The sequence below is a fragment of the Brachionichthys hirsutus genome, unplaced genomic scaffold (assembly GCF_040956055.1).
Source record: "Brachionichthys hirsutus isolate HB-005 unplaced genomic scaffold, CSIRO-AGI_Bhir_v1 contig_247, whole genome shotgun sequence".
NCBI lineage: Eukaryota > Metazoa > Chordata > Actinopteri > Lophiiformes > Brachionichthyidae > Brachionichthys > Brachionichthys hirsutus.
This window is the reverse complement of record NW_027180326.1, coordinates 539582-560727: the sequence shown is the minus strand read 5'-3', so window position 1 is coordinate 560727 and position 21146 is coordinate 539582. Positions and strand designations below refer to the sequence as shown.

The following is a 21146-nucleotide window of genomic DNA, read 5'->3' as shown; positions in this document are numbered from 1 at the left end:
TTTCAAATATCAGTTGTTATATCACAAAAGCACAAATGAGAAACCATGAAAACGAATTTAATAAATGAAAAAGCATTAACAAATAGATAAACGGTCCTAACACAGGTATATTAAGAATTTTGAAGAACACTCCAAGCTGTGTTCCCCAATGTTACAATTAAATTTGCATTTGATTCAATAACAACTGTAAATCTTTTATAAGCTCCTCCATTCTGCTCACTGTGTTTTCACAATATCCAAGGCATCGTCACCACTGAGAGAACCTGGATCACTACACAGCGTCTAGATCATTTGTGATAAGGCTTTCAAACTTCAATGAGGTATCAGATGTCCCAACTTTATGTCTCGTCATAACCTCCCATCTATCATCTGGCATTTACAATTTGTACTACAATAATGACAAAAGACACAATTAAAATAAAAACCTCCCCAACAACACCAAGGATTTAACTTGCTCGCTCAGTTAAATTCCAAGTTTAAATAACCTAAACCCTGACTGGAAATGAAATCATTCCAAAATCACTCAGACTTTACAGCAACACATACATTAGCCACTATTGTTTTTTTTTGCACACTCTGAGTGCAGCTTGGCATCGTTTAAGAGAGAGGGAAAATGCTTTCCATCAAGGCATTACGATCCAGTCACAAGAAGCAGGATAATTATCTGGATAACAGTAAAACAGAAAACCAAATGGAATTAGGATTGCAGGTATTTTAGTTGTATACCCACCAGATATTTCACGTTCTACACAAGGTTTCCAAATATCAATAGGTGTGCAGCATCATCACAGAAAACTGCAGATCAAAATGCACGCGAAATGTTTGAATAATCTACAATGAAGTGGTCAAACTTACACACTGCCATACCTGAATGTGTATCATCTTTACCCCCTTATCTTTTTAAGATTGCGTACAAATATCTAGAAAAGAGCCCTTAAACGGGTAAAATAGCATAAATGGTTAAACTCGACATTCATCCGTCCGCTGCAATCTGAAGAGCAGACGTAACAAGTCAGCAACAATGACACAACTATAAGGTGATCAGCAATACTATAAAGAATACTTTCATATTAAGATTGGCATCAAATAAGCAGGCAGTCTTTGTTTAGACCAAATGTGTTTTTCTTCTGAAGCCCCTTAATACCAGCCCTCATCTCCAATCACAGTGTAACTGAAAGACTAAGAAATAAGGTGCAAGAGATGACATGAAGTCCTGTTCACCCAGGCCCAAGTTTACACCCGCCACTACTGGAACCTCTGGGTCCGCCAAAACAGCATAAATCAGGAGCATGTTGGAATTATGTTATACGAGTAAGTTTGGGGGAAAAAAAAAACAACAAACACGCTAACGGTAATAATTTTAAGAGATGGAATTAAGTAAAAGCGCACAAAATTCCACAACGGAGCTTTTCTTTAGAGATGAGGCTACGGGCTTCTGGTATCAGAACCAGGTCAGTTGGTATTTAAGACGTCTGGCACTGGACACCTCCGGAGCAGTCGTCCTCTTCCATGTAGTAGCACTGATGGCCGGGTCTTTTTCTGTTCTCAAGATCACAGTCCTCCAGGTCGGCGTAGATGTAGAGGTCATCGTCCATATTGTCCGGGTGCTCTGCCTCCAGCTTTTCTGGGAAGAAGCGCTCCAGCTCCTTCAGCTTCTGCTCAGGGAGGAAGTTGGCTTTTGGGAACACGACCTACGGAAATAAGTAAATAAGTAAATAGAGATAGAACGGAAGAACACAACAGACGTGTACCGTTTGTAGTGCTTTTTCGCAGTCAAAATAAAACAAGAGAAAATGGGGACGGAAATCTATCAAAAATGTCTGATATTTCTTACCGAGAAGTGGATGATGAGGCGTCCCTTCTCAAACGGCCTGCGATACATGGGCATCCCTTCATTCAAGACACACTTTGTCTCTCCAGGTTTGATTAATTCTCCTGTAATTACAAAAAAAGAGGCAATTACTTTGTCATGAAAAACAGAACTAGAACAAATGAATCTATTCATCCACGTTTCTCAAAAATGACCTTGCCAATGCCGAGTGAATACAGAAACAATTAGTATTTATCTATTCACAATTCAAGTAGATAAACTTTTTTTTAATGCATTTCTCTGGGTATGTATATATGTATTTGTCCTGCAAAGAGGGATGATATTTATGAAGATGGGTAAACTAGCTGGACGGACTCCAACCTTTGTGGTTAACTGTCTGAGAGGAAGTCTTTTTTGTTGTTCCGGTTTTCTGGAATAATCGCACAACAGATTGAACTCTGTTCTCTCGTGAGCTTTGACTCGTTTTACCTGGATGTGAGGTGATGAGAAGAGTTCTGTTGTCCAGTGTCTGAACAGGCTTCTTAAAACCACACAAAGCCTCAACCAGCTGTAACTCCATTGACTTGACCAGGTTTTCTCCTTTCCTGATGAGGCAATAAAAAAAGGAAGAAACCGAAAGAAACGGAGGTTATTTTACTCGGTTGATCGGTAAAGTGTGCTTTAATGTAGCAGACAGAAGCATCGGCTGCATTGAGAATTATAATGAGAATAATGTTTCCTTTCCCCCCAAAATATTTTTTCTTTTAGCAATAATGAAGTTTTACTGACCTCTAGTGGCTGAACTGGCACCTCTACATGCTGCTTCTGTTTTCAATAATCTATACATGCATTGCTTACGCATGGCTGTAAATAAATACTTACTTTATATATTGTTCCTCCAATTACTGGAAAAGAATCAGATCCTCACAACATCTACCGACGTGGATTCAATCAAAAACAAGACAGGTGATATCTAAAATATTACCTGGTGAACCGCGGATGCTCTCTTTGATCCAAGACAATGATGATATCACCAGGCTCTATTCCTGGTTCCTGGTCTCCCTCTCCATGGAAAACAATCTTTTGGCCATCTCTCATTCCTGTGACAGTTGAATATTGAATATTCGGGCTTCTGGTTTGGGACCAGTCACTGACTGATTACCTATACCTCGCCCTTCGCTCTCACCTTTGTCAATGTGGACTTCCAAGACCTTCTTCTGCCGGAGAATCTTTCGCCCCCCACATGCTTTGCAGCGGTCCTTGTGGCTGATTCTCTGCCCTTGGCCCTGACAGCTGTGGCACACTGTGGACACTTGCTGGACCATACCTGGAATGAGTTGGTGCATGCGGACCTGCATGCCTGTACCGTGGCAAGTCATGCACATCTGCGCAGCTCCTTTCCGACTCCCACGACCTGCCCAAAAAAAATAAAAAATAAAAGAGCACACAATATGATGAAGATAAAGTTCATTTATGTTTTACTTTCGGCTTTTTATTAAAAACAATTTGGAAACAAGACCTGTAATTAATATACAAAACACTTATTTGCGCATTCTCTAAAATGTCTACATTTTCCGTGTCCTGATCAATGTTGACAAGCGCATCTAGAAATAACTTGGGCAGCAACCTCTTACCTTCACACCGCTCACAAACGGTATTTTTTTGGATAGCAAGCTTTCTCGTCGCTCCGTTATAAAGCTCTTCCAGTGTCACTGAGATCTGATGGACAATGTTCTTCCCTGTAGTGAAACAAATGACAGATTTTAACAACAATTTTCCCCAAGAGGAACGCAGTAAATGAGTAAGACAAAGATATTACTACTGCTTGATGGATGAGCGGATATTTCTTTAGCTGACATATAAACAAAAATGTTAAATATTGTATATTTCCAGATATTCAAATATGAATATGCGTTGCTTTTTTTGGTTTTACATTACATTCACTGGAATAATTTCCTCAATATCATTGACTGACTTTTGATTATATCAAAATCAAAGTTGTAAAACTAAATACATCAACATAAAGCTCATGATTCTATTCATGTACCTTTTCGCTCTCTGTGCATCCGACTGCCACCGCCAAAAAACAAGTCAAAGATGTCCATGGGTGACGCAAAGCCTCCTCCACCACCGCCGCCACCGCTCCCGCCTTCCTTTATAGCCTTTTCACCCCCACGGTCATACAGCTCTCTCTTCTTGGCATCTGACAGCACCTCGTACGCCTGCGAGATCTGCTTGAACTACAAGGAGGCAAAAATATATACGTAAACTGAAAAGGGTCAAAAATTCATCGTAGCGTGAAACAAATTCTTCTTTTGAAAGCGCGTGTAAAAATGAAAGCTCTTCACATATTACCTTTGAATGACTTATACATATAAAAATGTACAGTTCGGATAAATTCACCACAGACCATTGGAAAGGTCGAAACTTTATCAAGACAGGAATTCAACGACAGCTGTGCAATAAAAATGTGCTTACCTTCTCTCCTTCTGTGGGATTCTTGTCAGGGTGAAATTTCAAGGCGAGCTTCCGATAGGCCCTCTTTAGTTCGTCAGGAGTAGCGTTGGGTTTCACTCCCAGAGTATCATAGAAGCCCGTTTCCTTGACCATGTTTGTCTTTAAAAGATTATCTGGATCAGAAAAAAACAAAACAAAACAATTCAGATCATGATCACCAAGCATGGAGCACAGCCATTATAGTTTTGCTTATTCCATGTGAATTGAAAGTCTCTCTTAGATATGAATGAAAAAGGTCAAAAATCAATTTAAACACTTTGGCATTTAAGAAAACCAAAATTCTTTGATAAAACAATAATGTGATGCAACATAATTACCAAATACAGAATTATTAAATTGAAGAATGAATGAGAGCTGGGGAGCCTCTGACTGAAACCGGCCTGTTAGTCAAATCCTGTTTAAAGTTCGAGATGACTCTAAAAGGCTGAAGTGACGTTTTTAGGGTGATTCACCTGCTTCATTACGCAGAAAACACTGAATGGACTTTGTCCCGCCCTCAACGTTAAACCAGTGACAGAGAATTGAAACTGAAACTGTATATACTGTTGGGTAAATTCATTTAGAATAAAGGGAAGTTTTACAATCACATGTTTGATCAAAAAAAATTAAATAAATAAAAATAAACTGGGATATCAATCAAAAATATTTACCTACATTCTACCACCAGTAAGGAACCTTTTGATCATTATATATGTAGTCCAGAAATCTAACATGACGTGTTTGTTTACGGAAAGTAAACAGGAACCCAGAAAATAACTGAATAATCCACTAGTAAACTGTAACTTTAATATTTCGTGCTTGCTATGGATGTGATGGATTAAATCCGAACAATGAAGCATCAACCACGAAACATAAATCGATATAAAACGACAGCTATAAATCAGGCCAAACATATTAGCTAACCCATTCACCCGCTGTCTCACGAAGAAAACGCCGACCCGTTTTATACACGCTTACTTAAGATAGCGTTACATGGCCCTGCAAATGATAGCTTTGCTAATGCTAACACGTTGGCTAAACTGAGTTTCTAACTATATAAGCTTGGAAAATAAAGTTAACAGTGGTGCGAACAGAATATATACAGTTAAATAATTCACTTCCAACCTTATATAAGAGCCGTGTGTCCAATCCTGGTAAATTCAGAACACAACTCAGTTCAATCCCTTCCAGAACCTTCCAACACGCCTGTAAACCTGGGCCAAAAACCTGACGTCGTGACGTCAACTTTCCGCGACAAGACGTCACCAAAAACAAGCGTGGGAGGGTTGTAAACACTTCCGGAAGAATCTGATACATTTAATGATAGAAATGCCTATTTGCTGGCTTCTCAGTGTGGAAGGTAATCATAAACCAATTCGACTGCCTCACCTTCAAACAGTTGTTTTGGGTCGAGGTCCGGAAACGACTATTAAAGACAAAAAATGCTCTCGGCAGCAAGGTAATATCAGGATACGTTAGCAAGTAGCTAAGAGTTATGATTCGTTCATAAGTTTGTATATGCCACTCTAGAACATATAGAGGAATATATGTAAATTAATCGTGAACATTTTAAGAAAAATAGTCAAAAATAAAAATAGTATCCATCCTTATTACCAGAATATTGATTTATTTAGAGAATTCCTAAAAACTAATAAAAATGTTTTGTTTTATTTCCGTACAATGAATGCTGCTGTATTATGTTTTTATTTTGCATGATTGTCATAGAGTACTGATATTAATGTATGTGCACATGTCTTATATTTAAGTTAAGGAAAACCTGAAGGTTTTTATTACATTTTCACCTGTGCAAATGTTATTCTTTCTCAACCAGTTGAACTACAAGCAGAATGCAACAAAGGCTACGTCAAAGTCAAACAGGTAAGGAACATCTTTTTCCTTCAGAATTAACAACAACAAAAAAGGAAATGGGGTCTGTGTAACTTGGGATTTGAACACTTAATTTTAACACAATTTCTTTCTCTCAAGCCTCATTACAGGAATCATAACTGATTAGCACTTGTTATTTACCATTCATCTTAATCTCACCTTTATTCCAAAGCTTGGCTTGAACCCCACCTCCATAGATTCTGTGGCGGTGGGCAAGGGCAACGTGGTTAAGATGAAGCCTGGACAGCAGCTTCGTATTGTAAATCGGCTATACCAGTACACACTGGAGTTTAAGGAGGATCCCAGTGGGTTACATGGTGCCACCAAAAAACAACGGCAGCCGACTTCAGAGGACAAAGACAGCCACACAGAATCCCAGAGTATGAAAGCAGCCAAACAGACAGATAGGGTGTCTGTGCCAGTCAGCCACCGAGAAGCCACAAAAACAAGTGTAAGAAGAAGGAAACTGACATGCCTGTATTTAAAATGTTTTTGATTTTCTTTCCTTCTCCTTTCTGGATTTACTGGAGCTGTTATGAATATTGTTGCTATGTCACAGGAACATGTTGGACATTGGAACCAAGGTCTGAAGGCCTCAATGCAAGACCCACAGATGCAGGTAAGCTGCAGGCACATGACTGTATCACTTTGTTGTGCTTATAACACTGAAACAGAGTATAGAATAGTGTTCTTCTCCTTTTTTTTCTAGGTGTACAAGGATGATGTAGTGGTAGTAATCAAGGATAAGTACCCCAAAGCTCGCTACCACTGGCTTGTCCTACCGTGGCAGACCATTTCCAGTTTGAAGGCCTTGCGCGACGAGCACTGTGGCCTGGTGAAACACATGCAGCGAGTTGCTGATCAGATGATTCAGCAGTGTCCAGATGTTAACTTGTTACGCTTCCGAAAGGGGTACCATGCCATCCCTAGTATGAGGTAACCACAGCAAAGCATAAAGCGCACCCTGGAATTAAGCTAAAAACGTAAAAATATTAAGAGCCTTTGTGACTTCAGGTCTGCTGCATGTTCACTGCTGCCTTTGATTGAACAACTTACATCTGTTCCTGTCTAATTATTGAGTTTTTTTTCTTTTAAAAATGTAAACTTTTACATTTACCCTTTAATTCCACATAGTATTAAAAACGTTGCGGGGGCATACACTGTGACTAGTGTCCATTGTTTGTTGTCTTCCTTGATTGCATATATTGTAATTGCAGACTGAAATGAAATACCTGTGGAGTGTGAAATGCTAACATTTGTCACAATGAACATAATTCAGAAGTCATTTAATTTACCTAATACATGAGTCTCAGTAGCTTTTAAAAACTATTCTCAGCAAAGGCTGCAGTTCTTTAAATGCAAACAACTGGCACATATATATTTTATGATTCAAATTTGTGCCTAAAGTTTTAAAACTAAAGGTTTGAGTGTTTGTCTATTTTTTTCAGTCATGTACACCTCCATGTGATCAGCCAAGACTTTGACTCACCTTGTTTGAAGACCAAAAAGCACTGGAACTCATTCACAACTGGTTATTTCATTGAGTCTCATGGTGAGAGACTTTTATGATGTGAATTTGTCAGAGTTGTTAACTTGGACTTTGAAGTCAGTGCACTTCAGCGGTACACTCATACACACTTAAACTTTCCCCCGCCTTTTTCTTTTATCTTCAGATATTATTCAGATGCTTGAAACGAATGGAGAGGTCACAGTCAAAGAAGGGATCATTGAGCTGTTGAAACAACGCCTCTCCTGTCATATGTGTCCCACAGAGCTGGCCACTATACCGTCTCTGAAGGAACATCTAAAGTCTCACTTTCCCTAAGAGGATGTAATGTCTCAGGTGTTTAAGGGTTCAACCTCAGATTGTGTTGCATTGACATAATATTTTCCTGTAAATTATGATTTAGAATTTTATAAAACTTGTTTAAAAAGTTGAACAACATCCCAAGTTGCAACTTGTGATTTTTTCAGTAGGGAGTAAAATGAGTGCCACAATGAAGATGGTTGCCGCTTCTGTTGGATTTCACCTTCTGTATTAGAATATTTCTGGTGATACTACATGTTTAAATATGTTTATAAAATATTTCCCCCCCAAAAATACTGATTTTTCCCTGACCGCAGAGCACTGATGTGTTTAATTTCGTTTATATAATCGCATTGAATGCCCATCTCTCTTCACATTTCATCTTGTGTGGCGGAAAGTGTTTGAATTGAATTGTATTTAAGTTGTTGCTATGCTTGAGTTTGGGATGCTTGGCCCTGTACATACACTATAGCAACAAAATAAACACTTGTTTCTTTCCATTTAAGTTTGAGAGCTACCTTTTGTTATATCTATTCTGATGACAATTATCAAAATAGCCTCAATCAAAGTGAATATATGCATTGTTTGCAAATCACAGTGGGATGCAAGACTCATCGCCATCGAGTGTACAAACGGGAGCTCTCGTTTTTACTGAGCAGAAGGAACATACATTTCCGAGATTTTAGGATGGCTCTTTGAAGTGTCGAAATTTGTGTGTCGTATCCACGTCACGTTTCATGTGAAATTTGTGAAATGTGAAAAAATCTTGATGGCCCGTACGGGGATCGAACCCGCGACCTTGGCGTTATTAGCACCACGCTCTAACCAACTGAGCTAACCGGCCAGTGGCAGCAACGCCGCCTAAAATAAATGCAAACAAACATCGTAAAAGAAAAAAACCAGTAAAAGTAATGTATTAGTATAAAAAACATCTTTATTTGTATAGCAACTTTCAGGACGCGCAGCTTAGACTGGTTTACAACATATAAATTTGAACTGCCTGAAATAAGGCATTAATCATTGTTCTGTGATGTCTATGTCTATAAATGGTCAGTTACTATTAAAACATGCAATAACATATATCCATTTTAGTCATCAATGATTTCCTAAACAATGTAAATGCAGAGGCAAAATTATCATAACAATGACCACGCGTAAAAATCTCTCAGCTGCATAATATATTCTCAAAATCAACATTAACAAGTAAATTTGACTTCCTGAGGTTTTCAAACAGGTCATTTTAATGGTGTTATAGTTCACAGTGGGTGACACAGAGCTCCCCTCTATCATCTCTTCAGCGTTAACTCCCTCTCATTCTCTTCTGACACCATCATATTGTGGACTGAAAACTGAGCATCGTCTCCTATATCCTGGAAGAAATATTCTTCACTTTCGCAGCTCTCCGTTCCATTCACACAGTCTGGGGTTTTGATTTGTTCAATCTCCAAGCTGTCACTGGCATCGCTATCCTCTGTGCTTTCGCTGGTGTCACGGCTGTCACTGGTTTCACTGGTTTCGCTGGTGTCACTGCTGTCGCTGGCACTGCTCCCAGTGAGGTCTGATTGGCCATTGGCCTCTGTACTGCTGTTTTCTGCACTTAGGGCTTTCATGACACTGGCAATCACTTGAACCAAGCTCTGATGTGTAAAATGAAAGGAAAATTGTCTCAAATTTAATCTCATCTAAAGCAGGAAAAAGTTCAAAACTACGAGTGTGATTTTTTTTTTTATCCTACCTTCCGGACATTCTCCTCACTGCCCATGGTGTCATCTCTGGTTTCACTCACAAATCCTGCCTATGGAAACAGAAAGGAAAAAAAGTGAGCTCAGAGGGTACGAAATGTCTAATTTGACAACAAACTTTATTTGACCAGTCTTACTTCATCAGATTGACTGTTACTTTCCTCTGAAGTCTGTGGAGAAAAAAAAGAAACATAGAATTTGAGTAATGATGCAGGATTTCATTCCCACAGCTATAAAATTAGCAATCTAAATAATGAAAATAATAATTTCCAAAGTGCAACCGTTTGATCCTCCTCCTCGCTGCTCAGGCTGCTATCTGTGGTTGCAGTCAGAGAGTCTGCCTGTGGAAATACAGGGAATATTATGAGCTAAGTGGGAGACCAAAAGGATCTTGTTCCATACATTACCGGCTGGTAGTCGGTAGTCTTACCTCATCATCTTCATCAGATTGACTGTCACTCTCTGTTGAATTCTGTTTGTGAAAAATAAATGCCATGTTTTAGAAAATGTATCTTCCCAGTTTTTGAATAATTAATTAGTAATTGATTCAACACACCGTTTCCACTGATGCCGATTCTAATGATTCTGACTCTGAACTCTGACTCTGAAAAGACACATTTGATAAGATGAATTCAGACACAATCATTTATTTATGTTATTTAGATTAAAATGACGTGATTTTCTTTTTCAATCATGTAGAAAGATTCAAAAATCCAAATAGCTCACCTGACTTGAGGCCATCTCTTCAGAGCTCTGCTGCTAAAATACAAACACACCCATTTAAGTGAAAATCGGCTGATTAAAGTGATGCACAAACTCATCTGCATTGCAAAAATAATTATTTACTAATCATTGGAAGAAGTGCACGCATTACCTGAATCTCTGCGTTCTTATTTTCAGGTGTTTGTGGAACTGATGGTGTTTCAGCCTGGTGAAGAAGATAAAAGAAAGTACAACTATTAATATATTTAAAAATTGCAACACAAAATAAATGTATGTATTAATTCCTGCATGCCATCCATCCATCTTTTACATTAACAACTACTCATATATGGGGTCCCTGGAGGGGTGACGAGGTTACAAACTGAATATAACATACTTGACTTGAGGATCTTTCTTCAGAACTCTGTTGCATCACTTGAATCATTGTGGCATGATTTTCAGCAGATTGTGAAACAGACACACTCTCAGCCTGACACACACACACACACAAAAACAAGGCAAGCATAAGACAAATTATACTTAACAGTGCTTTAAAACTGCAGCACAAACAATCATTTATTCAATTTAAGGCCCTTTAACACAAATCCTCACCCAGGCAAGCTGTTACTACATAAAGAAATGATTCCAGACAGGCAGGATGTTAAAGCATGATCCCTAACATTGTCTTGAGGTGTGGGATGTCTTGGAGTAACCACATCTATTGTTAGATTTTCTGCTGACCGTCTCAACGGAACACAAATTGGCTGCAATTAAACAATTTAAGTGACAACAATTTTGAGTTTTGTGTGCAAAAAAAATGCAAATATTTAAATATGAGACTAGTTATAGAACTCACAGTGTTTGAGCCAAGCTCATTCGATTCCGAAGCGTCATTGTATACAAGCTGCCATAAAGAAGAAGTCATGATTAGGAAAGTGAAAAAACAACTAGATTAATTCTTACTGTTACATGTTGGAGATTAAATAATTTTTACCCCACTTTCTGCCACACCAAGCTATCATGCTTTGCTTACATCTAACAGCAATGGTGACATTAAGAAAATGTAAAAAAGAAAAAATGTAAAAAAGAAAAAAATGCAGCAGAAAGATGACAGAATATAACATTTATTACATGGGGTATATACATTTATCCGTAGAAGACATTTAAGGACGTTTTCTAAATGACAACTAAAACGTATAACTTTAAAAAGCCTGACTTCAGAGAGCAAAAAAACCAAATAAAAACTTTTCATACTTACTGGGATGGAAAAAACTGCCCCAATCAGACAAAATGCAATTATGGTAACCTTCATTCTGCAACAGAGATACATCATGGAATTAATACATTCAGTTACTAATTATAAAATGCCAATCAGAAAAAGAAAAAAAAGTCAGCATGGTGTTGAGGTTGCATTCCTGGAAACGATATTACCACATCAAAAACTGCAGAAAACTACAATCACTCAATACATGATTATTCACCTCATTGATCGCTGGAATCAGAGCAGTGAAAAAATGTCCTCAGTGGTCCTTGATCAGTGGATGGAGCAGCAAAACGAGCGCCCAGTGGCAGCTGATGCAGTCAAGGCAACGGTGTGTGGATGCACTGTTGGAAACTCCAAGGAAGCCTTTTTTATAAGCAAGCTTAATTGAAGCAGTTGCATCACTTCCTTCCGGATGTCGCTCCACTGTCTATATTCCACACACATTTGTTTCATTCAGACAGATGGTACATTTCCTCCGCCCCCTCTCGCGTCTTCTGTAAAATATAGCTCGGCATCTTAAACCATAGGGTTTGTGGCCTGTTGAAAAAACAGCCTCACCCGCTGAGTGAGGAAAGGAGAGGTAGATGAGGTCATACTTGTTTCCGAAGAACAGGATTGTTTTTTCAGCTATACGCTCTGTATTTGACCAAAACTTTGACTGCTTTGTTTTTTCTTTCTTTCTAATTAGATACAAAGAACAGATGAGATCTGAAGTTTCAACCTCCAAAATATTTTTCTAAATAATCCAAATCCAATAAAATGGATTAAGCTTGTCATAAACTTAAATATGATAAAATAAACATGTGCATTTGGAACTCTTTGTCTTCATTGTTACTTGATGCCACTGAAAATGTGACTTGTTTTATATTGGGCACATGTAGTAGAATGCTAAAATAAAGACTTCCGTGTGTCCCCACTGAGGCCTAAAGGGGTTTCCTGGATGTCCTTATATGGGCAAGCCAAAAATGTAACGACAGAATTCCTAATTTGACCTCACATTGGATTGAAGCCATGCAAAAGAAACATGTAATTAGACAGGATGCTCGCCAGTCTGGAGATGTTTGCCAAAACCACAGCAGCCAGTTGTTGTAAGTTCCTGCTTTAGCACAAGGGAGGAGTGACGGGAGGACGGGGGACGCTTGTTATGACATACACACTCGCAGTCAACAACATGATCTTTTATTAAGACTTTCAGCCAGTTTTCCAATGGTCAGATGAGGTTTATTATATTACAGGTAAATGGAAATTTAGAACAGGACAGACCAGAGTTGTAAACCCTTCCTCGCCAAGGCGTTCCAGCAGTTTGTTGTGACTGGTCCATTAAAGATATATCCAATGAAGGAGGTACAGAATCCTACAGGACAGTGTCTGGCCCTTAGATATAAACTGAAACTAAATACATGGACTCCAGAACTTCAATATTTTTTTAAAACGTTGTTTCATCTTCATACTTTTATCGCTAAATTTCAGACAAAAATATTGCTTTTGAACATTTTAGTTGCTCTGCAAATTTATGTGATTCATACAGTATACAGAATCTGTATACTGGGTGGGTGGGGGTTGTCCTCAGCTAAACCTCAGGATTAATGATATGAGTGACATCTGGTGGTCAAATGTGTCTACACGTTTCATCTCACAAGTTTTTTGTTATTTCATTTTTTTATTACAAATTGTTAAACATTTCCAAAAACCTTCCCGTTATCCTTAGATATTTCAAACACATTTTATCCTTGGAGTCAATCTGATTCCAGGTAAATTCGCCTACAGCAAATGATTTACAGAAAATTCTTGATCAAGTTTTTTTTGTCAGGTATTTTGTTGAATACATAACTACTGTAACCCCTTGATAATGATATCTTGGCCAGTTCTCTGGCGCCACCGTCAGGCCAAACTTTAGAATTAGTTAATTATTATTAGATGTAATTAATATTGAAAAGAAAACAAACATATCAAAACATATGATGTCAGACGTCAAAACATCCTGAAAGACCAAGTGTATTAAATTTGATACATTTTTAGCCAGATTACCTAAAACGTACAGTGAAAGATCTCCCCACCTCCCTCTCTGTATCTCGGTCGCCCAGAGACCCTCCCCAGAGACCCTCCCCAATCAGAAAATGTATTGACGCAATAGACCCAGAAAAAGCAGTGTGTTTGTGTGACAGTGTGCCGGCCTCCTCGAATACAAAAGGACATCTTCAAAGGACCAACACAGGCAAATACAACCCCTTGTGTGGGATTCTCATTTCTCATTGCAGCTTCCAGCCTCAGGTAAAATCTGACAGAGAGTTTTCCAGTGGTTTGAAAGGCAATTGTTTAATTACAAAATAGATATGCATGTGTGTGTTTGTCTGTGAGCGACATCATGCTCGATAATTACTTTGAACTTGAACTTAAATGATCTTGAAGTGTAGTGCATGCAGTGACTGCAGGCTTGGTTAAATGGTGCAGCCCTTTTTGTGGCCGCCTAAACTTGGATGCTTTTTTGGTAGATGTTATTTTATATGATGAGCAAATATATAGTCAAAAATTAATAATTATAAGCCTCAAAAAGATAAAATACAATAAATATATGTGGTACCGCGTAATATTATTATTATTATTACATAGTCTAAAAGTTAGTATTCAATGTGTTCAAATGATATTATGTCTATATTTTCATAAGTGAATAATATATAATAAAATACAATATAATATAATATAATATAGAAACACTGTACGACTTATTGCTTATGGTGGTGCCTTTAACAAACACACTCACACACACACACAGACACACACACACACACACACCATCCGCCTGCACCTCTTTGGGATTTACGGGGCTGAACCATTGAGCCGTTGCTCCACTGGACAGACAGACCCACTAATGTCTGTTTTGTTTCCGTCCAGAGACAAAAAAGTTTGTGGACTTAGCAAACTTTTTTCCAGTCTGGTAACTTCTGATGTTTACTTTAGTTCTGAATGTGACTTTTGTGAGAGGCGCATCTCAGAATCCTGTTACCTTGACAACGGTGGAGGACAATCCTGCAGCCCCACTTGTTATGAAAGTGTTGGCAGCATACAGATTTACTCATCTGTTGTAACTTTGGAACCAGTTAGAAGTCAAATTAGAATGTATTGATTGTTTAAAATGTATTTTTAAAGAATTTATAAAACAGCATGTGAAATTATTCCTTTATAAATTTTTTTCAAACCATTCATTTTTATGTTTCAGGTATGAGGGCTTGCTTAGTATTCCTCTGCTTACTGGCAGTCACAGTTGGACTTTCTGTGAGTAATTTCTAACATTTTATTTTGTTAATTTCCAGAAAACTGCAAAGTGATATTTTTGTATCTGCTTTTTTTGAATATCTGTTATTATTATTTTTCCCCAAAAGATAAAAGGTAAAGGCCATGGAAAACATCACAGATTGCACAAGACTTCAAATACAGTCAAAGAAAAGGTAAAATAAATCTAAATTGATTTCGGAAAAAAAATATATGAAAAATATTATTTTTTTCATGTTGTGTAGCCTATACTTTTTCTTTCCAACTAAATTAGGATATGATCACAGAGGAGGCCGACAATCCACAGACCGTACCCACTTCACTCCCATTTGAGGGCAGCAGCCGCGAGCAGGAGGATGAAGAACTGCAATCTGAAGATAACGTTAATGCTAACAAGGAGACTGAAAAGGTCGCCAAAAGCACTGCGGTTCTGCTGAGTGATGAAGACCTGGTAGAGATCCTCAGAAAAGAAGCAGAAGAAGAAGAGAAGGAAGCAGAAGAAGAGGAAGCAGAAGAAGAGGAGAAGACTTCAGATGACATGCTGGAAACTGAAGAAATTAGTGAAGCGAAAGATGAGGAAGAAGTGAAACTGGATAATGATGCTGCTGCTGTAATGATGGGGAAAGAGATGGAAGTGGAAAGAACATCACTGAGGGAAAAGTCTGTTGATCAAATAGTAGATAAAGAGGAGCTCGGGGCGTTGCTGAATGATGACGGTAGCACAGAGTCTGAAATCCCAGTTGACCTTGATTACGCAGCTGACAGTGGCATCTTCCAACATATAGAGATTTCATCTGGTAAAAAAGAGACACAAACCGATGACACGCAGCCTCTCTTCAGAACGGACGTAACAGGGAAGGGGGCTAGCGAGAAAGGCCTGCCCATGATTACAGAAGACAGTGAACCAAATACAAAAAACAGAGAGGCAGCGGACAGTAACGGAATGCCTGTTCAGGATCCAAGTGCAGAATCTAAAGGAATAATTGTTGATGAGAATGAACCCGATGAAGACGTGGACCCTAAGGACACGAGGAGTGGCTCAGAGCCTGAGTCTGAGTCCACACGGGCTCGAAAGGAGGAAATGAAAAGCAAGAACATCAGTGGAAGTCTCCCCAAGGGAAAGAAAAGGAAGCAAAAGAAGAACCAGAGGGAAGGAAAGCACGCCCCACAAAGCGAGGAGACACTATCTGGACAGGAACACGGCCAACAGGATCCTCAGGAGTCTGAAGGAAGCAACACTGACAATAGAGTCCCAAAGGCGAAAAGGAGACGAGCAGGGAAATGGGTAATGAGCGGATTATCTGCACTTCAATTTGTTTTCAAACTGTACAACTCCCTTTATCTGTTGTTTCAGCTCAGGAATGGGTTTGAACCGAAAACTAAAAGTGAAGCAAAAAAAAAACTCAAACAATGTGAGGTTGCTCCACATGTTTAGATAAATCGGCAAATTTCACGGTTTAGCCATGATCTGTTCTTTTTTAACTTCCTGATATATGCTCATAAATTAGCGGTTGTAACTATTTGAACGTATTTGTCTTTTCTGCACGCTCTTCCAGGGCCCTGTAGTAGGAATGAATCCAGTGCAGATACGAGCCACGGTGGATCTGTACCCCGGTTCCCGGCCTTCTCTTGCCGGAGGCGTGCATCGCTCAGAAGCCTCTGCTGGTTGGTCGGCCCACTAGATCAACATCGTCTAAAGGGAATCTGCTGACTGGATCGTTTGGTTAAACCATCATGGCCATTATCAAAACTGCTCTTCAGGCTTATGGAGAGAATAATACAGACCGAGTTGAATGAAATCACTAAACAGGAGGAATGTAGGGGTTGGCGTGTCACCGTCATCCAGCAATCACACCAAAAGTTACAATCAAGCCACTCCTTAAATGGCCTTGTGAAAACTATACATTTCAAAGATCATTGTAACTTGTCTGTCTTCTAGATCCGTGTGAAAAATTCCCCTGCAAACGTGGAAAAGTGTGCAAACTCCTTACTGACAATAAGCCGGGCTGTGTTTGTCAAGAACCGGCAGAGTGTCGTCCTGGTGTGAATGAGTATGATCATGTAAGTGCCTGCTGATAAATAAACCCTGCCCTCAGCAGTTATGTCTGAAGTTGATTGTTGCGTTTCGCTGCTGCGCAGGTTTGTGGGACGGACAACAAAACATACGATACGTCATGTGAGCTCTTTGCTACTAAATGCAACCTGGAGGGCTCAAAAAGAGGGCACCGATTGCATCTGGATTACACTGGGCCATGCAAATGTGAGCACTAAATGTTGTGAAAAATTGAAGTTGAAGTTGGTTGAAGTATAGCAATTTTTTTTTTTAAATGCTTTGATTCTTTTTCCCTTTCAGTAATTCCGGAATGCGTCGACACCGAGCTGGTGCAGTTCCCCCTACGCATGCGAGATTGGCTGAAAAATGTGCTGCTGCAACTCTATGATCATGATTCCATGTCTCCCGGCTTTCTCACCGCGAAGCAGCGATTTAGAGTAAGATGTGCTGCTCAAAGGAATATATATCAAAGTAACGGAAATGATCAGGATTATTAAAAAAAATATTCTATATGCATTCAGTCAGTTAATGAAAATGCAAGGTCAATTAGAGTAGGTTTTCTCCGACAGCGACGGTTTGTCTGATGAGGTTTGACTATGAAATGCATTTAGATGTGAGCTTCTCCACTGGAAATGTCACAGCGAGATGTAGCTGACTTGACTTGTTGTGTTGTTTATTGATTGATTGATTTTCTTTTCATCAAACTTACGCTCCATTTTCTGTAGGTGAAGAAAATCTTTGAGAATGAGAGGCGTCTTCATGCAGGTGATCACTCTGTTGAGCTGCTCGCTCAGGACTTTGAGAAGAACTACAACATGTACATTTATCCCGTGCACTGGCAGTTTGCTCAACTGGACCAACACCCTTCTGACAGGTAGATTTTTTTTCGATTTCATTACAATAAAATACATCAAACTCCAATTCTCTTCATTTCTTGGATTACATTAATAAATGTTCTTGGTACATATTTTCACTATGGTATGCGTTTGGAAGCCGGAACTCTTCTCCAACCCTGTTGGTAAATGTTTTCAATTTGATGCAAGCTGCACATATCCCTGATTGAAATACTTTGATTTGATGTCCATCTTCCCCCGTGCAGAGCCTTGTCTCACTCAGAGCTGGCTCCACTTCGAGTCCCTCTGGTTCCAATGGAGCACTGCACCTCCCGCTTCTTCCAAGAGTGCGACACTGACAAGGACAAGCAGCTTTCTTTCAAAGAGTGGACTTCCTGTTTCGGTATCAAGAAAGGTAAGAGCAACAGCAATGTCAGAAGCATATTGTAACTCAAATACTGTTCTACACATTGACAATGGCTATAATTATTCTGATTTGGGCTTTTGTTTTAATGAATAATGGGATTTTGATCAAGTTAGAGTTTGATAATCTTTGGTATTTTAAGACTCTTTGCATTCTGGCAAATCCTGGGATGCTGCTGCTGTTTTCACCTGAATGACACCAACTATTTATTCTCTCCACAGAGGATATGGACGTCAACCAGCTATTCTGAGCTCTGTATTTTCCTCATGAGCTTGTAGAAGCAGCCACAACACTGAAGCTTCCATGAACAGACGCAGACATTTATTATTGCTCCTCTTAAATAGAGCAAGCATTGATGGTAATTGTTGTTTTTTTTGCTTCAGGCCAAGCTTTGAAATTTGGGATTTTCTTCTGTATTCCACTGTTTGCTTAATTTTAATAGAATATAGTAAGAAGCACATTCAGATGTCTTATTAACCCCATTCATTCCAAGAAAGGGGAAAAGTTTACATCACTCTTGAGAAAAAGAAGAAGACGAAGATAGAAAATGTTTAAATAGAGTATTTCAGAAGAACTGTGTTTTATAATATTTAGTGTAGAATTGCTACTTGAATCAAGTTTAAGATTCTTTCACACCCCTGTATTCCACTGAATCAATGTTTCTTGTCATTTTAGAGAGTGCTGTAAATGTTTTTTGTACCCAAACTTTGCATTTGACTTCTCATTAAAGTTTCACGGAGGAGAATGACATTGACTCAGAATATTTAATTGCAACAGGCCGTTCATTATGAATTCCTTACAAAACGCTGTTTCATTACAGTCCTCAAATAAAAAAAATATCATCAGAAATATTATATCCTAACTCGAACCCAACTGACTGACATCGATTCTAATATTATCGTGTTGTTTTTGTGGCGCAGTCCATGACATGAAAACACGAATCTGAGAGAGCAGGTAACTGATGTCTGGTGTCAGGTTTGCCACATAATCCTGAATAATGGCACCCACAAAGCAAAAGAATAGCCTTTAGCATGGTCATGATGATGATGACAGCGACTTGTTGTCTTGAGATAAAGTGGCCGACTCTGATTGGGCCTCTCTCGGCGAACACCAAATCTGACGTCGTCTACATAAGCAAAGCAAACACAGAGCTCTTCACCTGCCAGTTGCCTGCTGTGACTGAGATGCGCCATGTTCTGCACACTGTGGCTTATCTTTCAGATCTCTGCTGTAGTGGTGGAGGGCGGCGTGTCGTCAGGGAGTGCTGAGGCAGCTACCAATAAGGGACTGAAAAACGGACCAGCCGCTGGCAGCAATGCCAACCCTGGGGCTCCAAATGGGGTCCCATTAAACACTGAAGCCCTTGTAGCACGCTTGTTTCAACTTGGCGGCTCATTTTTAATCCAACCAGTCGGGAGCCAAGCGAGTCAGAATCTAATTCCTGTTGGAGCGCTCCAACAAGCTGGAGCATTTCTTGTGGGGCAGCCAGTCGGAACCAAAGTGAATTCACAGGGGCGTGTGGCTCAGCTTGCCCGTGGTGGGCCGGTCACAATGTTTGCCCTGCTGCCACAGAGCGCTGCTGGAGGGGACCCACAGAACGCCCTGCTGACCCCCGGGCAGGTGCACGTGATCTCCCTGGCCGGGGTGAACAATCAGCAACAGCCACGAGCGTCTGGCTGGCAGGCAGCCGGCAGACTGAGGTTTCAGCGTTCAGCGGCCGCTCGCCTCAGGAGGACGCAACCGGCGGTGATGAAGGCGATGGCTGCTGAGGAAGAGGAGGAAGAATGCTCTGGGATGGAGACGGAGGAGGAGCAAACATAATGAGACGACGCAGCTCATCACAGCTGTGTTCATGATTAAATGAAATAAATACAAATGTCCCAAATTTTGTTTTATGAATGTCGCTGTCTAATCACCAATAAATAATTTAAATCAATGTTTGAAAATGTTGAAGTCTTTATTCTAACATATCAGTTAAATATGTGCTTGAATTCAAATGTTCTTTTTAGAAATTCAAGCCAATGAAAATACTTCCAGGTGAACTTGGAAGCAAAACACTGAACAGCAGTCCGCGTCAGCGTGTGTGGCTCCTCTGATGTCATTTGTTTTTGTGCAAGGGACTGGAAATAAGCACACATGTCTGTTTGCATGGCGCCGCCTGCAAACATCCCTCATCCAATGCCTTTTGCTAGTTGTGCAGAAGCATCTTGTTCATAAATCTTAAATCAATCCCTGCGAATTTATGAATCAGATGTATAGAAAATAATTTGCACAAAAAAAAAAGAATCAGGAATGAGCACTCGTTGCAACTGCAAACAGGAAGACAACGCTTCCAGAGGTGAACTCCATGACAGCGCGCAATTAGAGTGAAGATCCAGACCAAGCGTACACAGATGGTGTTTACCTGCTCTGCTGCGGGCTGCCCTGTCAGCAGCCAGAAAAACACCTTTGCCAGACAGCCTCAGCGCCCAGACAAGTTACCCAGCCGACCACATTTGGGAATGAATGTCTCTAGATGGCTCTAAACACCCTGAGAAAACGTGCTGATGAAACATGACAGAAATCCAGTGAACAATTTACTCGTTTGAATTTTGATGAACTGTAAGTGTACACATGTTTTCCGAGTTTGTCCAGAGAAGCATTTAATGGTGATGTCATTTCGATTATAATAATATTTGACAGTGAAAAGAGAGAAACTCTGTTTGCAGTCATCAGGGGGTATAGCTCAGTGGCAGAGCATTTGACCGCAGATCAAGAGGTCTCTGGTTCAAGTCCAGGTGCCCCCTGCACAGGGAAACAGGATATCATTATGGAATTTAATGTTGTCCTTCAGTACAATGATATTTTTTTCTTCCACT

At 39.6% G+C, this 21146-nt stretch overlaps 4 protein-coding genes and 2 non-coding genes across 6 annotated transcripts; 3 read left to right on the top strand and 3 right to left on the bottom strand.

Annotated features, from left to right (window-relative positions):
- Positions 1-41: 41 nt before the first annotated feature.
- Positions 42-5482, bottom strand: LOC137912796 (dnaJ homolog subfamily A member 1-like). The gene is made up of 9 exons (XM_068756936.1): positions 5432-5482; positions 4289-4440; positions 3858-4050; positions 3445-3549; positions 2997-3224; positions 2796-2910; positions 2300-2415; positions 1835-1935; positions 42-1691 (listed from the first exon to the last, which is right to left on the bottom strand). The coding sequence occupies exons 2-9, from the start codon at positions 4418-4420 to the stop codon at positions 1464-1466; spliced, it is 1218 nt and encodes a 405-aa protein (XP_068613037.1). The 5' UTR covers positions 4421-4440; positions 5432-5482; the 3' UTR covers positions 42-1463.
- Positions 5483-5635: 153 nt separating this feature from the next.
- LOC137912810 (aprataxin-like) lies at positions 5636-8494 on the top strand. The gene is made up of 7 exons (XM_068756950.1): positions 5636-5765; positions 6138-6184; positions 6366-6644; positions 6753-6812; positions 6903-7129; positions 7642-7745; positions 7867-8494. Exons 1-7 carry the CDS (start codon positions 5636-5638, stop codon positions 8016-8018), a joined length of 999 nt encoding a protein of 332 aa, XP_068613051.1. The 3' UTR covers positions 8019-8494.
- A 276-nt stretch (positions 8495-8770) lies between these two features.
- On the bottom strand, positions 8771-8844 carry trnai-aau (transfer RNA isoleucine (anticodon AAU)). The gene has a single exon. It is a non-coding gene; the product is annotated as a tRNA-Ile (tRNA).
- A 185-nt stretch (positions 8845-9029) lies between these two features.
- On the bottom strand, positions 9030-11756 carry LOC137912816 (dentin sialophosphoprotein-like). Its single transcript, XM_068756956.1, has 11 exons — positions 11703-11756; positions 11301-11348; positions 10842-10934; positions 10617-10670; positions 10469-10501; positions 10299-10346; positions 10173-10214; positions 10024-10083; positions 9871-9912; positions 9736-9795; positions 9030-9637 (listed from the first exon to the last, which is right to left on the bottom strand). Exons 1-11 carry the CDS (start codon positions 11754-11756, stop codon positions 9287-9289), a joined length of 885 nt encoding a protein of 294 aa, XP_068613057.1. The 3' UTR covers positions 9030-9286.
- Positions 11757-14927: 3171 nt separating this feature from the next.
- On the top strand, positions 14928-18538 carry LOC137912799 (SPARC-like protein 1). Its single transcript, XM_068756939.1, has 10 exons — positions 14928-14981; positions 15089-15154; positions 15253-16263; positions 16535-16643; positions 16918-17039; positions 17118-17238; positions 17332-17468; positions 17757-17905; positions 18131-18279; positions 18510-18538. The coding sequence occupies exons 1-10, from the start codon at positions 14928-14930 to the stop codon at positions 18536-18538; spliced, it is 1947 nt and encodes a 648-aa protein (XP_068613040.1).
- A 2464-nt stretch (positions 18539-21002) lies between these two features.
- On the top strand, positions 21003-21074 carry trnac-gca (transfer RNA cysteine (anticodon GCA)). The gene has a single exon. It is a non-coding gene; the product is annotated as a tRNA-Cys (tRNA).
- The last annotated feature ends 72 nt before the right edge of the window (positions 21075-21146 follow it).

What these genes read in the sequence shown, in the direction of transcription:
- LOC137912796 (XM_068756936.1), bottom strand. Translation starts at nt 4,420, where the DNA reads ATGGTCAAGGAAACGGGCTTCTATGATACTCTGGGAGTGAAACCCAAC. An exon ending in GGAAGTCCACATTGACAAAG is followed by an intron (nt 2,911 to 2,996) that starts GTGAGAGCGAAG and finishes CAACTGTCACAG; the next exon opens with GAATGAGAGATGGCCAAAAG. An exon ending in GCCTCATCATCCACTTCTCG is followed by an intron (nt 1,692 to 1,834) that starts GTAAGAAATATC and finishes TTATTTCCGTAG; the next exon opens with GTCGTGTTCCCAAAAGCCAA.
- LOC137912816 (XM_068756956.1), bottom strand. Translation starts at nt 11,756, where the DNA reads ATGAAGGTTACCATAATTGCATTTTGTCTGATTGGGGCAGTTTTTTCC. An exon ending in GGGCAGTTTTTTCCATCCCA is followed by an intron (nt 11,349 to 11,702) that starts GTAAGTATGAAA and finishes TCTTTATGGCAG; the next exon opens with CTTGTATACAATGACGCTTC. An exon ending in GTGAGGAGAATGTCCGGAAG is followed by an intron (nt 9,638 to 9,735) that starts GTAGGATAAAAA and finishes TTTACACATCAG; the next exon opens with AGCTTGGTTCAAGTGATTGC.
- LOC137912810 (XM_068756950.1), top strand. Translation starts at nt 5,636, where the DNA reads ATGCCTATTTGCTGGCTTCTCAGTGTGGAAGGTAATCATAAACCAATT. An exon ending in GCTACGTCAAAGTCAAACAG is followed by an intron (nt 6,185 to 6,365) that starts GTAAGGAACATC and finishes TTTATTCCAAAG; the next exon opens with CTTGGCTTGAACCCCACCTC. An exon ending in GAGAAGCCACAAAAACAAGT is followed by an intron (nt 6,645 to 6,752) that starts GTAAGAAGAAGG and finishes GCTATGTCACAG; the next exon opens with GAACATGTTGGACATTGGAA.
- LOC137912799 (XM_068756939.1), top strand. Translation starts at nt 14,928, where the DNA reads ATGAGGGCTTGCTTAGTATTCCTCTGCTTACTGGCAGTCACAGTTGGA. An exon ending in CAAATACAGTCAAAGAAAAG is followed by an intron (nt 15,155 to 15,252) that starts GTAAAATAAATC and finishes CAACTAAATTAG; the next exon opens with GATATGATCACAGAGGAGGC. An exon ending in TCGCTCAGAAGCCTCTGCTG is followed by an intron (nt 16,644 to 16,917) that starts GTTGGTCGGCCC and finishes TCTGTCTTCTAG; the next exon opens with ATCCGTGTGAAAAATTCCCC.